General features: G+C 40.7%; 1 protein-coding gene across 1 annotated transcript in view; it reads right to left on the bottom strand.

Moving 5' to 3' along the window:
• Positions 1–18790, bottom strand: part of GNL2 (G protein nucleolar 2) — a 22048-nt gene extending 3258 nt beyond the window's left edge. Inside the window, exons 1-12 of the mRNA XM_006924229.2 lie at positions 18568–18790; positions 16786–16870; positions 15720–15814; positions 13980–14119; positions 10864–11048; positions 8788–8854; positions 7726–7884; positions 7068–7181; positions 4367–4495; positions 3532–3636; positions 2600–2758; positions 2234–2347 (exon numbers count right to left, since the gene is read on the bottom strand). Of these exons, the coding sequence (XP_006924291.1) occupies positions 2234–2347; positions 2600–2758; positions 3532–3636; positions 4367–4495; positions 7068–7181; positions 7726–7884; positions 8788–8854; positions 10864–11048; positions 13980–14119; positions 15720–15814; positions 16786–16870; positions 18568–18631 (1416 nt within the window). The 5' untranslated portion in view covers positions 18632–18790. The remainder of the gene's footprint in view (positions 1–2233; positions 2348–2599; positions 2759–3531; positions 3637–4366; positions 4496–7067; positions 7182–7725; positions 7885–8787; positions 8855–10863; positions 11049–13979; positions 14120–15719; positions 15815–16785; positions 16871–18567) is intronic.

Genomic DNA, 18790 nt, shown 5'->3' with positions numbered 1-18790 from the left:
AATTCACAGAGTGCGGGGAACTAATTACCCAAACTTAGTGACTAGATTTGGAGGAAAAGTTCACGATGACTCCACTGTTTCCACACGAGGTCACACAAGAGCAGTGATGGGGTTCCTCAGACCCAGTTGCTTCCTGGTGCTTCCTGCCATGCAGGCCTCACCCAACACACTCCAGCCCCATGACTTCTCGTCGGTACTACGAACACATCGAGCACGCTCCTGCCTCAGGTGCTCTGGATGCTCCGCTTCCTTTGCCTGGAATGCTCGCCTCCCAAGACATCCACATGGCTCCTGCCTCAAATCTCTAAGGTCTCTGCTAAACTGCCGCTTCCTCAGAGGCCATCCCTGATCACCCTACATACACGAGCACTCCTGTCTCTCACAAACCCCTTACCCTGGTTTAATTCCCGCCCCGCCAACAAACAGTACTTAACTGATGTTACATGTTTATCTGCTTACCATCTGTCTCCCTGGAGTATAATAAAAATACCTATTTGGTCTTTGACCCCAGTTCCTGACACAAGAGCTCCTAAAAATCCTTGGAATTTTCTGAGTAAAGACAGGGGTATCTTTTGTTATTCGTAGAAGCCCCTTTTAAACCACACTCCGTTTATGCTAATGAGATGATCATGGTGGAGCCATTTGGCATGAGGCCTGGTCACCAGAAAGCAAGCACTTGATCAGAGGGCTGAAGGTTGAGCTCAACCACCAATGGCCGATGACTGTGATTTAATCAACCAAGCCTCTGTAATGGACCCTCTATAAAAGACCTGAAGGATGGGGTGTGGGGAGCTCCTGGGTTGGTAAACACACTGATGTACCGGGAGGGTGGTGCGCCCAGAGAGGGCGTGGAAACTCCATGCCACCCTCACCCCATACCTTACCCCATGTATCTCTTCCATTTGGCTGTTCCTGAGTTGCATCATTAAGAAACCCGTAATCATAAGCACTTTTCTAAGTTCCATGAGTTTTTTAGCAAATTATCAAACCTGGGAACCCTTGAATTTATAGTCAGCTGGGCAGAAGTGGGGGTAGTCTGGGAACCCTATCTGCAGTTGGCATCTGAAGTGGGGCCAGTCTTGTGGGACTGAGACCTTAACCTGTGGGGTCTGCCTCTGGGAGTTAGTGCCAGAACTGAACTGAAGTGTAGGACACCCAGCTGGTGACAGAGAACTACAGAACTGATAGAGAAAAACAAAATGTATTTGGTATTAGAAAACACCACACACTCCTCCACTGACCTACATACACATATATATTATGTATGTACAGGAGGGCAGAGACTTGTCTGCTTTTCACTGCAGTACCACCAGTACCCAGAAGAGTGCCTGGCACAAGAGAGATACTCAGTCCATTTTTGCTGAATGAATGAATCGATGAACAAGCAACTTAACATACAAAGAAGCTAGGAGAGGAATTTTTTGTTTGGTTGTCTGGTGGTGTTAGGGGAGAGGGGGAGAAAGTAGATTAACATCAGTTTGCTGATGTTAATCAAGTATATTGATTTTGATATGATGGGGAAACTGTTTAATTGGAAATTTCTAGCTGACAACGGAAACTCTGGGAATGGAGCTCAAATAAGAGAAAATCAAAGCTATATGGCCCCAAGAGATTAGTAGGGAGGCCACCTCTTCTTTAAGAGACTTGGCTGAGCTCTGCAAAAGATCCTAGGAACAGAAAAACGATGTGCTAAAGCTGGAGCCTGTGGCAGTCTGTCGCCAGGGTGAGGGAAATGGAACAATATGGGAAGCTTCTCAACCCAGTCCTGAGGCCCCGAAGCTAAGACTTCTTTCCCTGAGTATCAGTTATGCCACTTGCCTTTCCCACTTGATTACGAGTTTCTGGAGGGAAAGCACTGTTACTTATTTCTACATTCCCTCTGCCCAGCACATGGCTGGGTCTAATAAATGTCTAAGAAATAAATCTTGGAAATGCCTCTGCTCCTCAAGGGTAAGAAGACGTGCTAATGCCAGAACACTTACATTTAAGAAGCCCTCTTTCTTCAAGGCTCTACAGACTGGTATTTAAACTTGGTCTATTATACATCTATTTTTCAGTCTCCAAGTACCACCCCTCAGCAAGGTCACGGCAATGGCACACTGGACTGGGAGACACAGCAACTGAAATACCTACCCCCAAGGAAGACGATGCTCCCTAAAGGGAAGCAACCAAAAGACACCACACCTAGGTCAGTAACCATGCTTTCCAGGTGGTGGGTCCACCCTGTTCTTACCTGTGGGGCTGCAGGCGGCTCTGCGTTGGGTGGCTTGACAAAGAAAGGAATGCGGCCCCTCTGCCAGTCGTTAAGAACCATCTTGCCCACAGTCTGTAAGTCGGGCTCGCCACCCTGAAACGTCACAGAAAGACTCCCAATTAGACTGAAAGGACAAAACCACCTCCCAGTTTGGAGGCATGTCAACTCTCCCAGTTGTTCATCACCAATTTACTTGCTAGGTGTCATACTGCTCACACAATGCAGTTTATTTAAAAAAAAAAAAAAAAAGAAAAAAAAGAAAAAGAAAAAGAAAAAGAGGTCCAGATCACATACGCACATGGCTGTGGGATGTCCCAGTCTCAAATCTCATAAACGCTGGCTCACCTTTAATAACTTCCCAGTCCGGAAAGCTAGCTTCTCAAGAAAGTCCTCAGCATTCTCCCAAGAATCAATCTTGTATGTCTTGCTGATATATTCTGGCTTTGCTCGTTCAAGTACAGCACCAATATGGTCTTCAGGGGTCTTAATTTTTTCAACTTGAACCTAGATATTAATAAGAATTCTCTTGCTTACAAACCTTAGTATGGAAGCAGGGAAGTTCCAGTGTTCTCTGCTACAATATCTGATATTTCAACACCACACAGCAAGTGTGGCCTGGCAGGAGCCCGTCCCTAAGGTGGCTCGATGTGGTTGGCTGGAAGCCAGCCACAGCCACGGACACGGAGCCCAGGACTCAGCTCTAATCCCAGTTCACCACAAACTCACTGAGCAGCTTCCTTAAGCAGTTTAAACTTGGAATGTTTCTTGCCATTCACTTGCAGAAATGGTTAAAAGCCTGCCAATCCCAGGACACAAAGAGAATGGAACAGTTTAAGAGAGAAGGGGAAGAATGCGTACAGGATGTATAGCCAGCAGTGCTGGTTAAGGTTAAGTGGAACCAGTTAAAGTTTTCGGTCCTATTCAGAAACAAGTGAGGAAATGACTGAGTTCCAAAATGACTCAACCCATAAACCCACGAAGATGAATTATCACTAAATATAAACAGGCCCTGCTTCTCTTTGGATCCTGTGTGTAAACTACAAACACTTTTGTGGGATGACACTGACCAGACATGCCCATGGTCCCACTAACTCCTCAAACAGGCTTAAGTGGAATGGAGAGGCCGCCCTGTTCAGCATCATGTTCCTAAAGTTTGGTCAGACAGGTTGACCCCAAACTGTCTTCTGAATGAGTAAAAAGCAAAGGTATCCAGTGTTCCCTACGGGATGCTTTCCCCAAAAAGCAAAGAAAGAGTCCATGAAGACCAGAATACTCACAACTCCTTTTAGCACAATGTCTGTCTCCGAGTCCTCAGAGGGGTAAACCACACCTGGACAGTCGATAAGGAATATCCGACGCATCAAGGTAATATACTGCCAGACCTGAGACAGAAAAAAGCCAGAGACTTCTCAGGTCAAACACGAGGAGTCTAATTTCACAAACCACTGATGCTCATGAAGCTAGAGAAGGCAGGCAGGGGCAGTCAAAGAGAAGCAACCTGCTGAGTATTTAAGCAACAAAGTCTCTCTACTCGTGCCATGCTTGAGGCACTTCCCTAAGTATCAACTATAGTTTCCATCAGCTAAGAGTCTAAAAATAATGCAGAGGCAGGATCTCCATCTAGTATTGTGCAATAATATCCAGTAAACCTCTCCCTGCTTTTTAAAAGTATTTTTGGAAGTTTAATACCATTTGGCCTCTCTTCCTTTCAGCACAACCAAGCTGCGCCCCAAACATTCTGTGTTCCAGAGTATGACTCCCTACAACTGCCAGAATCTTCCCTCATATTGAGCTTTTTTTCTTAACCCAGGCATCAAATATTTGTGGATTAGTTTTGTTTATGAAAGTAAAAGTGACAATTTAAAACAGACTTAAATATGAATGGCACTTATCAAATCATGCCAAAGCCACATAATGGCATACAAAGTAGTCTTAGTCTTATCAAAATGAGCAGAAACAACTCTGGCACATTCCAAACTATTTCACAGAGACTAAACTAAAGGGTGATCTTGGGTCAAGAGAAGCAGATGGAAATCTCCATGCCCCAAAGAATCGCCTTCCACAGAAATAAAATATGTATTGGTAAAGAAGACCCCCTAGGGCCAGACGTACCTTTGTTTCACCTGCAATAGGAGCTACGTTGCAAACTTTCTTGGAGCGCAAAGTGTTTATCACAGAGCTCTTGCCAACATTTGGATAGCCAATGAACCCGACGCTGATCTGTTTCTTGTCAGTGTGCAACTGTTCAAAAAAGAATTCACACTACATACATGCAGTCATAAAAATCCCTTCAACTAACAGGCTGTGTTACTTTGCTAATACAAGGAATACAGTGCAAAACCGGTGCTACTAACTGATTTAAAGCCTAGACACACATCGCCACCTACATGGTCTGAGAAGGCTGGATACATATACTTATTAATAAATCAGACGTGAGTCATTTCCTCAGTCACTCATGTGAAATTATTCTTGAATGTTTTAAGGATAAAAGTATGTAGGTCGAGAAACAAAGGAAGAAATAGTTTGTTAGTCATCAACTTACAAGAACACCGACCACTGATAAATGTCTTCAGCAAAGAGAACCTTAGCAGATGTGCTGCTGGCAATACCATGGCCCACCCCTCTTTTTTTCTGTGCATTTGAGTTTTCATCGCCAAAATAAACAACAAAAGGAAAAAGAAGCAACCTCAAAAGTTAGACCGCTGGATGAAAGTCTCAAGGAGGCAGAGCTCAGGAAGAGTCTACAAATGGAAGGAGACTTCTGATTAAAGATGCTAATTGAACACCCATGCCAACCGCACTCCCTCCCTAAATCCACTAGAATGACAGCAGTGGGAATGAACACATACAGACCCATAGACGCAAACATACAAGACCAAAGAATGAGCTGGAGCTGAGATAACAAAAACTAACATGGGATGTTAACAAACTACTAGCAGCTAAAAAATAGTGTCTACCTTGGCCCACTACAAAACATAAAAACTAAGTGGCTACAAAAGCAGAAAAACTAAAAATCCGGCAAAAATATTGTCGATGAATCGCAAAAGGCCTTGGGAATTGGCAACACAGATGGCTCCAAGGGTGGGACTGAAATCAAGAAGACTGGTGGGAAGTCTGTAGAAAGTCACCTCTCCATCCATTCTGCTCATCACAGGCACACGACTTCTCTACTCAAAGTGCTGAGGATGGTGATCTGTTTTTGAAACCTGGCCTTTCCGAAAATATCTTTAATTTTCAGACCTAAAAGGGTCCCTAGATTTAGAGAGAACAGTGGCTGAAAGCAAGTATTTCCAAAGTGATTAAATGAAAGTCTAAATATTGAATAGTGAGACCCTCAGGCCCTTACTCTCACAGAGTTCCCAGAACCATGGCCAGAGCTATCCACCCCTGAGTTGGAAATCGGAAGGCTCCTTTCTGGGGAAACTCAAATCTCAAGAGTAAAGACATATAGACAGTGACATCTAGGGTGTCCTCCAACAAAATACTGCGTTTCTATCCAATTATCATTCAACAAGCCCACCCTCTGCATACAACTTCTATTGGCTTTTTTTAGTGGCTCACTATTAAATATGAATTAAGAGCCAAGAAGAACCAGACATTTGAAGTGTGAGTCTAGCAGAAAAGACAAAAACACACAAAGAAGAAAAAAGAGATTCAAGGAACAAGGGACCCCATACAAGAAACAGCCATGGGAATTCTTGGGATGATGGTGAAAGGAAATGCCAGGAAGAAAACCCTACAGCAAGCCTGGGCAGCAGCCAGTGCAAACTGGAAGGGAGGTGCCTGAACATTCTGAAAGGTCCCACTCTACCAGGGGATTTGGTGGTCTGTTAGTAACAAATAAAATGGAGCTAATTAACACCAAGGAAAACAGAAGGTTCTATGGGAAAGCAATAATAATCACAACATTGTGTGGATCAGCTGTGGCTGATATTTTACAGTCATAACAATGTAAACACTGAATAATAATTTAGCCAAACATATGACATAGGTAGAACAGAAGAGAGGGGATGTATATGCGGCGAGAGAATGGCTGTTAAGAAACATAATCCTCATTATCCATCAGAGGAACTTAATAAATATCTAAAACTGGGGGAGGGGAGGGATCAAGAAATAGAATCATAAGCATGTATTAAAAATACAAAAGAAAATAATAAAAGTAACAGTTAAGAGTTGGAAGTGTTTGCCTCTGGGACGTGGGGAAGTGTGGGACAGAGAACATGTGTCTTTTGTTAAAAGCCAGGTAGAATTAATTAACTACACAAAATTGCAGATACAGAACATGAAGCTTTGACAACATTTGCTAGGACAATCTGGTTTCAGGGCTTCCCTGAGGACCTGCCATCTGACCAGGGATCTAAAGCTGGAGTTTGGCAGAGTACTCTCCAGAGGGGACAGAAACTGCACAGGTTCCAAGGGCAGAGGAAGCATGGCAGGCATTGAGAGCCCAGGGCGGGGAACACAGAGTGAGTGAGGGAGTGAGTGAGTGAGGGAGGGAGGGAGTGTGTGTGTGTGTGTGTGTGTCTGTGTGTGTAAACGTCTATCATCAAGCAGAGGTTGGCCATAAGGTGCCAGGGATAAGGCAGAAAGAGAAGCAATGTTGGCTGGGGACGGGGGTAAAGGCTGAGCTAGAAAATATTTCAGAGTCCCTTATAATCCTGAGGCTCTACAGGTTTTTACATCTCTAGAACACACATTTCTCATTACCAAGATGCAGCAAGTGAGGCTGGTTAACTTTCTGCCACTGTAAGAGAAATTCTTACACAAATCCACAGCTACACAACCCAAGGAGAAAGAGATCAGGTCTCAATACCTTTCCAAACTGCCGCAGAAGCTGAATAAATGCGCCTTTGCCAAAGGGATTAGTAAGACTTGCATGGAAAGCAAGTGTCGGATAATCCTGGGAGAGGACAGCAACCCATCGTTTCTAAAGTGGGAAAAGGAAACACGCTGGTAAATTATAATTCATTTATTTACAATACAGGAAGAATTAGCACTTGAATTACAAGACCACAATTCAAATACACAGTTGTCTACGGAAAATGTTAGCTATAATTCTTTGAAATGTTTTTTTTCAAGTATGACAGTTAATGCTGTGTCTTTTGTCTTATAAATACAAAACAATATTCCAAAAATGCCTTCATTGCTACTAAATACAATTAACGTAACATGTTGTGAAACGGGCCAGTGCCTGTGGCAGCTGCCCCCTTCCGAAGGGGCATACACCACCCATCCTGTGGGCACTGCGGCTGCCCCATTACCAACCATCAGAGGGTAAAGGATAACTCCACCCATAGTCAATGAAGCACATTTAAATTGTATTTTCAATGAGAACACTTCACTGACTATAGTCTCAAGAGTGTAATGTCCCAAGTCCTAGAAACAATGAAATTGATCCATTTATGGACACTCAAAGCTTACACTTGTTGAGTGGCCTCGGAAGACCGTTTTGCATTAGTAACTATACTTACTGTTGCCCAGGTTGGAACAAGGTCACATTTATTAAGAACAAAAATAAGGTGTTTCCAGGGTTTTTCCTTTTTCAAGTAAGTCTCAATGTGAGGGGAACGGGTACCCATTGGATCTCTAGCATCAAGAACTTGAACTACAACATCTGACGAATCTATCACCTGCAAATACAAAGAGGCAAAAACGATGTGTTATCACACACGGGCAAAATGAACAAGGGCTGACATTTAAGGGAACCTGAGGAAAATAAAATAGCAACATCTTCAAAGTAGTCTTAAGAGGAGTGTAGGTTGCAGCCAACCTCAATGCTCAGCGATCAGAATTTAAAAGGTTTTCATCCTGTGGTACTTGACACTTGTCAAATTTCAAATAGGAAAACTAGCAGAGATAAAACCCATCTTATTTCAAGACTACTATGCATTATTGAATGGAATCATTCACTTCTTAGACTTCTGAAAGTTTCTACTCTTATAGATTTCCTGTATTTTACAAAAAATTAAAAAATTTTGTTTGCTTTCATGATACTAGTTTCTTATTATGTTACTGTTTAATTATGTGACTATGCTTGAAGGTCTTCGTTACTGAGAATATTACTAGAGTGTGGCTATAAAACAGCCAGCTAGAGCACTGGACCAGGACGCAAGATACACAGTCTCTTCCACTAACCAGCTGGGTGAGCTGGATACGATAATCTTTCTAGACATGTGTTCTCACCTATGAAATGAAAAACTTAAAAATTCTCATGAAGGTCTAATCATGTATGATAAATCTAAACAGGAATATCATTTTAGCAGGTCATGCAAACAAATATTGACAGAAAATATATAAATGTATATAAGGTAACTGTTACTATTATACAAGTAATGAAAAAAATGAAGTCATCTAAACCTATAGTACTATGTTTACAGCTACACAGATCCTGGTTTCTTTGTGGGAAAAGAGGATGGAATGGATAGCAGTTTGTACTTTATCTGACAGAGCTTCGAAACATCAAAGTTAGTTTTCTCATATAAGATTGTGAAAGCCAAAGGAACTATTCGATGAGAGAGAATATAAAGTCTTACCTTGTAGAGCTCACCCCATATTCTTTTGGACTGTCCCTTTTTATATATCTCCTCTTGGGCTTCATTTCTAAATAAGAAAGCACCCAAAGTGAGCAACTGAAGCACTGTAAAGATTAAAAGGATGTTTTAGGGGAAAACCAACTACACACCAAAGGAAAAGGGTGTCAAAAGTAGTTGCAGATGAACCAAAAACACACTTAATTTTAAAAGTCACTATCTAAATGTCCATTGACAGATGAATGGATAAAAAAATGTGCATATATAATAGAATACTGTTCATTAATAAAAAAGAATGAAGTACTGATTAGTGCTACAACATGAATGACCATGAAGACATCAAACTAGTGAAACAGGCCAGACACAAAAGGACAACTATTGTATGACTGCACTTCTATGAAGTATTACTCATAAGAGTATTCAAACTCGTCAGAGACAGAAAGTAGAATGGTGGTTGAGGGACTGGGGAGAGAGAGGATTGGAAGTTATTGTTTAATGTGTAGAGTTTCAGTTTGGGATGTGAAAAAATTGTAGAGGTGGATAATGGTGATGGTTTCAATACCACGTGAATGTAGTTAATGCCACTGAATTGTATGCTTAACAATGTTAAAGTGGTAAATTTTATATTATGTATATTTTACCACAATAAAATTCTTTTGAAAAAGCAACTGTAATTAGGCAATATGTCACAGAATTATGAAAAGAAATTGGTAAGATCTGAACCATAATCTACACTCCACCGCTCCCATAGTAAGTGAATTTTTTTTTCTGATAAAGTTGAGAATCTGTTGAGTTACTAGCCTCAAAGACATTTACCCAATGTCTTTAAAACAAAAATAGCTTTGTTTATCCCCTATTACCTATTGCACCTTTTGGAGGAAGAAAAAATTTCACACCAGCAGAAGACAGAGCCAACTAGAAAGTTCAAATAACTCTAAGAAAAACTAAACTTGCTGCCTCTTTTTGCCTGGCCTCAAATGGCTTGACATTATCTCTAGGAGACCTAACGCTTGAATGGGCCGACAAGAGCTCTGAGGGGGCATCGCTGGAGTCAATGGGCAACACTCTTTGCTAAATCACTTAAGAGACACGAGAGAAAGAATGAGGACTCTCCAGCACTACCTAGGGGAAACTAAATTAGTAAACCCTTCTGGAGGGTAATGTGACAGCTGTCTATCAAACAGTGTGCATACTCTTCAATATTTTAATTTCCCCGATAAGAATTTATCTTTGGGGAATAATTAAGGATGAGAAAGGTTTGGTCACGCTGACGTTTTACCATAATGTTGCTTACCGCAGGAAAAAACTATAAATAGTGTGAACAAAGAGACTGACCACAATGAAACACTACTCTGACATTAGATACTATATTGCTGTTAAGTACTGACGTGGAAATATATTCTTAATAATTTCGAAAAATAAAAGGCAAGTTAAAATACAGTCTTAAGGTATTATATTAGTAAATAAAAGTTGAGTATAAGAAAGATCTGGAAGAATGTATATATTGGTGACTGATTCTTAACCTTTTGCTAGGTATGGACCCCTATGAGAATATGATGAACATGATGCATGTTTCTTCTCCTTCCTCTTCCCCAAAACAAAAATTAAAAAAAATAAAATCCCACCACCTTTACGTACATACATAAATCTTCAAAGAGTCACAGAAACCTCAAAGGCCATCCAGAACCCCCGAGAACCCAGAACTCGAGTTAAAGAAGCCCTGAGATTCACAATGCTTGACGCAGGTAGTGAGATTATGAATTCTTATTTTCTTTTTATTACATTTCCACTTTAACTATAACTATATTTTCTAATTTGCCCATGACAGACTATACTGCTATTATAATAAAGAAGAAAATGTTATTTATTTTTATTTGGAGGATGAATAAAAGAGACCTACCGTAAACAAACCACCTTCAGTTATTTTTGATCTGGCCCCAATTTCACTAACTTTTGTAGTCTAAGGGTAGAGAATAACTCTTCACCTATGAGTTACGTCACTGAGCTTCATGTAGGCAAAATAAGAGTTTTATTGCAGAAGAGCAAATGATGAGACCAGCATGAACTTCCAAACTGTACCTCACACCAGTGTCTTCTGTTACCAAATCACGATCCTTGCCCTGGTCATAGCTTCCAGTGGACATTTCTGCATTTTCTACAAGAGACTGCACGTCACTCGAAAACAAATTTGGTCGCTTCCTCTGTGACTTAGGGCCAAATGTAGTTTCAAAGCTTTCAGTATCGAGAATGTGCACCTTTGAGTTCTAAAGAGAAAGGAGAATTATTGGTAAAACTAAGAAAAATACTGAGAAAAAGTAAAAAATTAAAAACCTACCTGGGAAAGGCTTTCTGCTCTTATTTTTCCAAAGCTCAACCTATACCAAAACCTACAACATGCAAGCAGCCTGGCTTCAAATCAGAAATTGCTTATTTAAATAGCAAAAGCACTTGTTCCCCTATACTTACGTTCTGTAAGCTTCCTTGGAGAAATACAAAAGTAACACAAATTGTCAAAGCAAATACGAACAGTTTAAGATTTGCCAAAAACTCTGCTTTATTTCATTTATCATAAACTTCAGTCAAATGTAATTAAGGCTACAATGCTGAAAATTAACTTATCTTTTCTGACCTTTTTTTTTTTGAAGCTTTCAAACAAGTGCATAAAATTTGCCAAATTTACAGATATTTCAAGGACAATCATACTCAAATTTATGTTTTTTTTTTAAACCAACTGTAAATGCCAACTTTTTCTTGGAAGTTCATTTCTTTCATGGCTAAAAGGAATTGCTTGTTTTGTAAGATGCATTTTAGTTTCAGATAACATTTCCCCTAATTTAGGTAACGTTTTTATTAAATGCACATGGGAAGTCTTCAGATGAAAAACATCTAGCAAAAGTCCAAAATAATAGTTTAGATGTGATAAAAGGAACCTGATACTAACTAAAACTTGATGTGACTGTAAAGGAGTTACGGGCATAGGAATTTTTGAAGCCAGATAAAAGTCAAAGTTTGAGTTAGGATCTATCACGTAACAGAATGTTAACTGCCGGCAGAGAATATCCTCTAAAAAATCACCCTCTGCTCCTCAGTATAAGCTCCTCTGTAAGCATCAGCTACTAAATACAGTCAATGGAATATTCCCCATGGCTTCTGAACTTTAACAGATCCCCTCACCAACTCCTAAAGACCCTTAAGCTTTTATCATTTCCTCAGATCCTCTAATCCAGGGGTCCCCAATCCTAGGGCTGCAGATCAGTCCATGGCCTGTTAGGAACCAGGCCGCACAGCAGGAGGCGAGCAGCAAGTGGTAATCCAGGGGTCCCCAATCCTAGGGCTGCAGATCAATCCATGGCCTGTTAGGCACCGGGCCTAACTAAAACTTGATGTGACCGGGCCGCACAGCAGGAGGCGAGCAGCGAGTGGGTGAGCAAAACTTCATCTGTATTTGCAGCCACTCCCCTGTGCTAGCATCACCACCTCGGCCCCACCACCTGAGACCATCAGGCATTAGATTCTCATAGGAGCGCTGGTGTCTGGTGCCAAAAAGGTTGGGGTCCACTGCTCTAAAACCACCTCTTTGTTTAGTTTTACTTGCTACCCTCCAACAAGAGAACATCTCTGAAGAGGGTCGAGTCTACATGGGAACTAGGTTCTAATGTCACTGGGAAAATTATGATCAAAATTATCGCTGAAAATCTCTTAAATAACCTAAAAGAACAGTGTACATGGATTTGTGTATATAAACCTATATATTAGTAAATACGATGCAGTAATATAATGAAGTACACATACAAAATAAGTTAGTATTTTTACTGTATTGCTACAGAAATATAGTGCTTATAATGTACATGTAGCTGAACGTGCAAAAGTTAAAAGCGTATCTGATTTGACTCCACTGTGCAGCAATCTCGGAATTAGATTTTATGAGAAGTAGATATCACACAAAAATAAAATAGGTAAGGTTTCTCAAGGCCAAACCAGAAAACTCATCCATTACTCTAAGTACCTATCTGCATCAAAATACAAGCTGACTGCTGCAGCTGTAGGCCATTCATTCTACATATCAGATAAATTTAAGCACTGAACTGAAATAAGCAACAAAGCAATCAATCCATAATAGAATCTCTTTGTTCTTCTCATAAACAGGATTCAATATTTGTTGAAAGATGGCTTTAGGAAGAAACGACAAAAAGAACAAGGGAAATGAGCAACTTGTCTGTGGTTCATGAATTACACTCATGTGTTTTTCTGAAAGAAAACAGTCATTCCACTAATAGGTGCCATTCTTCTAGCCTGTCATAAAACAAAGCATAATTGATAAAACCTTGAGGCAATAACCAGGCCTTGGTTTTTATTTTGCTCTGCAAGTAAACACTTTTCTTTGAACTGTTAATCCATGTATGCATGTCAATGTTTTTTTCCCCTCCTTATACTGGAATTGAAGCTTATGTCCTGGCTCCATTTCTGGGAATTACTATTCAATGCAAGTAAAAACGTGCAGGCAAAAATTAGGCCATTTCTTTGGTTCTGTGAAACTCATTCTACTCAAGCCAGATTCAGTCCTACTGTACTTTGAACTTCAATGAACAACTAATCTGACCGGCATCCTTTCCTTTAGCTCAAAAGAATCTCCAAGGGTCTTATAGAAGCTGCAAGTACACATGACCGTAGGTCTCCCTCCCACCAACTCAATCTAATTCTGCATTCCCCCAAAGTTTGATGGAAACATCGCTTAAACAAGTTTGCCTACCAAAAAAAAAAAAATTTTAATAGTATTAGTAATAGCTATGACCTATTTAGCTCTAATTAGGAGGCAGACTATGTGCTTACTATGTGCCAAGAGTTTTACAGATGTTTCACTGCATTCAATCACCTGAAGAGGTGGGTTATGTTGACTTTACAGTTGGGGAAGTGAAAGCTCATGGAGAATCATAACTAAGGCCATAGAAATGAGCAGAGCAAAGATTAAAATTCAGGTCTTACTGCAAAGCCTGTGCTTTGATCAGCATACTACTGAACCTCCCCGACAGAATGCAATTCATACTAAAGGTGAGACAGTGAAAACAGAAGTCTCGGGAAGTTCATCAGTACTGCATTAAAGTCACTATTCTCTGTGGAAAAGCAAAAGATAAATATGACAGATCTGTGTGGCATTTGCCAAAGAAATTCTATTGCCAGGGATGTCCCGATCTTACATGAGGTCGGATCCGATCATGGAGAAGAGACATGGGTAACTTGCTTTGCTTCATGACAACTTTGTATGGATCCTTCATGACTGTATCCATTTCCTCTTGAAATTTTTGTAACGATGACTGCTTAATCACACGTGTGTTTCCTGTTTTACAAAAGAATGTTGCCATTTAATAAACAATTCCTTTTTGCTTCTGCATCCATCTTCCCAATGACACAGTGAAAGGACAGATTTTAAATTACCCTTGCTCACCGAAATACCTGATACATCCATCCCATGTAGCCATTTTCAAACTTAAAAGAGAAAAAAAACACACACAACACAAACAAAAAAACTGCCACTCCTGCACTCATTACACTATGAACTAATCCACCAACCCAGACACATAAAAGGTTTCAATAGTTTTCCAAGCCCAATTTCCTGACTGGATAAAACTGAAAAATAAACATCACTGAATGGGACTGAGATCTGACCAACGTCCTACTTCCTGCTAGATCTAGCAAAGAAATCTGGAGCCAATCACAGCTGATCAGTTGGAATATACAAAGAATCCCAAGCACAAAACCTAAGAGTCAGTTACCGTTTTTAGGGTTATGAGAGCTTGAAAGAACTATTAAATTAACCAATAACTCCATGCAAGGGAACAAAATAAAATTATGCAATACTACCTGGAGAATACCTTATAAGTGAGAGAGCCTGAAGAATATATTCAATTAAATAGCATGCTACAGCACAAATGCAAATCTCAAGATAAGGGTCACTATGACAATAGTGACAGTGATTATGATAGCAGTTAAGGCTTAATTTGTACTTACTATTTGCTGGGCACTATTCTAAGCACTTTACACAGATTTACTCATTTAGTTATCACAACAGTCCTGCGACATAGGTACAATTTTTATCTTCATTTTAGAGATGAGGAAATTGATGAACACACAGACTTAATAACATGCCTACAGTCACAGAAATGGCAGAATCTGTGGGGTCTAGATCTAGAGTCACAGTACCTAGCCATCAAATTACATGCCTCTCTAAGGAGTTTTCTTTATGCTTTTCTGTGTTGCGATTTCCTAAGGGTGTCCTATCAAAGCTCTAAGAGATATTCATAGGTAGTTGCCATCTGCCCCCAAGCACAGAGGTCAAACAACAGACAAATAAAGGGGTCTGACCATCTTACGTGCCTGCACACCTCGCAGTGCCTAAGGGAAAGCCCGAAAGCCCAGACTGAAATGAAGCTAGAGTTCGCCAAAGGAAGAGCCCTGATCCCTCTGTGACTCGGAGATATTCTATTCACTCCTGGGAAGGACTACCAAGATCCTTTCATTCAATTCAAATACAACCCCATTAAGAAAAAGTGTTTCAGAGGAACTTCAGACTAATGCACTCACTCTTCAAGGCAACGGCACAAACACATCTGCAAGGCCCCTCTCAAACTGTAACCTCTCCAGGCAACCAGAAATGAAGACATGAGAGTTCTAAAGTCTGTAAATGCTGGTCATTAAGGATGGTCTTATCTGTTTAAAGAGAATGATGAGCTCTTTTAACAAGAAGTGATTTATGAAATCCACCTCTATTTACTTTTTCTGCCCATTTCCCACTATGACTGCTTATCTCATCCCTTTCTCATATAATCCTTGCCAGTTCCGCTGACCCCAAAACTCCTGCCTTTAAAGACATCTGAAAATTCCACCCTTTCCATACAGCACACATTTGTAGAGCAAAAGTAATAGAGGACAATACTTACCAAACCATTTAATATTTGGCTCCACTCTAGCCACTGTGCCAGAAGCCACCGTTGATTGATACTGCAGAGGCTTAATCACTTTACCACGACTATTCCTAAAGTGAGGAAATTAAAGATTTTGGTTGACAACAGAAGGCAACAGCGAACTCTGGTTTACAGAATACCCTTTCCATAAAAAAAAAAAGAAAAACCTTTTTTCTTTTCTTTCTTTCTTTTTTTTTTGGTTTTAAAGGATCATGAAATACAGATTTCAGTAAACAAAAAGTACTGCTACATTTGAAACAGATTGCCCAAAAGCCATTTAACCTCTTGCAACAGAGCACGTAATGACTTCTGCTAGATGAATAACAAATAATGCCGCTGTTTAAAAATCTGTTTACTGTTTTGTGTTTTTAAAAAAGTCACATACTTGAGTTTTTTGGAGTAATTATTTGAAGGCTGGTTTAAATGAATTTTAAGTTAGAGGGTGATTTATGCTGGAACTCAAAATTCTATAACAAACTGCAGAGTAGGTGACTAAGGCAGATTAAGTTCATTGACGTTTGTTTTAGGCACATCTGTTAGAACGAATGAAGAATCTAATTACCAAACAAATTAAGACCAGCTAGCAAAATGTCACACTCAGCAAGTCCCTGTGGTAGAGGCTGCCTCAGCAGAACTCAGAGTTGTGATGAGTTTCCAAGTGCCACAATGTTGTGATCTAAAATGTGGCATTAAAAAACAAGTTTTCTGGCTGCTTTCACTACTACAGTCCTATATGCTCTGTTAAAGAAAACCAGATTTCCATCTGACATTTAACTTGAGATTTCACATGCCACTCACAGAGGCCAAGGTTGTGAGGAACAAGATCTCTAACTGTGACACAATCACGATTTCGCCACCCACTTCATGTCTTTAACCCAAAATTCACAATTTATCATAGCAACATCCAAATAAAATGATATTTGGAAATATGCTATTCCCCTATGGGGAAAGTGGGGGTGGAAATATCAAAGACTTAATGAGTCTCAGCTACAGGTCAAGGGCACGAAGGAAAGGGGAAAGGATGACAGTACTCAATGCTCACCTGCGCTCCTTCTGCCTGTACATATTCAGGCGCCTGATTGTGGCCCGGTCCCTCATGTTTTGGCCTCCTGCTCCCTGTACCCGATCTAGGAAACACATAAATAGACGGCACACTATTTGATAACCAACAAGTCTAAGTATGATCATTGCTTCAAACACACCAATTAGTTCACTCAGAAGGCAAGCTGCTGTCTCACTGCAAAATCTCTACTTTCTCTGTTGTTCCAACGACATTATTATTACTGGAAGCTACATGGTATGACAAACCTGACCTAATCTTTGATCATGGATAGGACTGTGCTTGACAATAATAGCCAAAATTTTTGAGCATTAATTATAGCATTGCGTTATCCACATAACAGGCATTGTCTCATGTAATTCATATAATAATCCTATGAAGAAGAACACATTATCCCCATTCTGTAGGCTAAGAAACTGAGGCACAGTGGTCAGATATCTTGCGCAAAGTCACACAGCTACTAAATGGCAAAGCCACAATTTGAACAAAAGCATTTGGTCACTATCTGTGCTCTTAACCACTAAGACGCCTACTTCTGAGTCTCGGTTTAACAAATATTGAGTGTCTGCTACACGCAAGGCACTGTGGAGACTCCAATTTTGATACAGTCATGTTCCTAATGTACTAGTTTTTTAACTTCCTAATGTTTGATTTTAGTCTAATCAACAACTAGCAATTCTTGCCTTACATCTCAGAGGTAAGGAGAAAGACAAATAAACATGGTAATTGGGATCCCTTCAAATCATTTGTCTACCTGCTTAAGTGAGACAGTAGATAAGAAGCTAAAATCGCAGGACTGGCGGCCCTACTGCTAACTAGCAGTACCAACTGTGACAAGCCACTTCCCTTATTTTGGCTCAGTATCTTCCTCTATAACCTTATGATCTCTAACAGCCTTTTGGGGTCTAATATTCTAAGATTCCAGTCTACAAAAATTGAATCATTTATCAGCAATTCAGAGAAGACACTCAACATTAATGGAAGTCATCAAAAACTTTGAACCATATTTAAAAACAAAGTTTTTAACTAAGCCTAAATGGAAGAGACTTCCCCAAAGGCTATCTTGTTCATCCTGCAGGTGGAACCTAGACAAAACTCATACACATCTTCAAAAACATCTTCACTTATCTGTAGGGTTTTCACTGCACTTTACTAGCTAAGATGACTCCAAGAACCAAATCTAGAGTTCCTTTCTCTCTCTCTCTCTCTTTTCCCCTTTCTCATTTAAATGGTCAAAGCTAAGGTGACAGGCTAGTGTGGTCAAGTATAAAAGGCCAACTGGGTTGGTTTACACTACTTTTAATTTGACTTTATTAAATTTACTTCCGGCAATTCCTTGAGCTGGAAAACTGGAATCAAACAAGACTGCAATATATTGGGAGAGGGGCTTCAACACCTGATCCACACAGGAACACAAGAAGAGGTCAAGTTTAACTGTTCCTTCCAGCTCAGAGAGTCCCAGTCTCTGTATCTCACAACTGGAGACGCCCTACGGCTGCCAGGCAAGAGGGTTCACCTTCCCCGATGACAGACCTGGTGCCTGACACCGAGCAGTGACAGGCGTGCAAGAGTCAGCCCTCAGAATAAAAAAAACAACAACAAAATAAAACAAAAAAAACCACCTTCTCCCTTCTCATCCCCAACAGCCACTCAGCTCAAGTCACTCCAAACAATGCCACCCGGATGTCCCCCCACATGTCTCCTCGAAGCCCTCCCCGCAAACCTCCTCCAAGCTCCACCCTCCGCGAGCCCCGCCGCCCGTACCGGGGTTTGTGCTGGCCTTAGACGGATTGATGGTGCTCCGTCCTTTGTACTTGGGCTTCACCATCTTGCCGATGGGACGAGGACCAGAGTGCTAGATCCGGCCTACGGCTGGTAAACGAGCTCGTAACTTCCCAGGACCCGCCGAAGTGACCCGCGTGAACCACACTGGACCACGTGTGCAAGGGCTACATCATTTCCGCTCGCGCACCTCCCTTTCCTAGCG

This window comes from Pteropus alecto, unplaced genomic scaffold (genome assembly GCF_000325575.1).
Source record: "Pteropus alecto unplaced genomic scaffold, ASM32557v1 scaffold39, whole genome shotgun sequence".
Lineage (NCBI taxonomy): Eukaryota > Metazoa > Chordata > Mammalia > Chiroptera > Pteropodidae > Pteropus > Pteropus alecto.
Note: the sequence above shows the minus strand (reverse complement) of the source record. Positions and strands in the feature narration are given on the sequence as shown.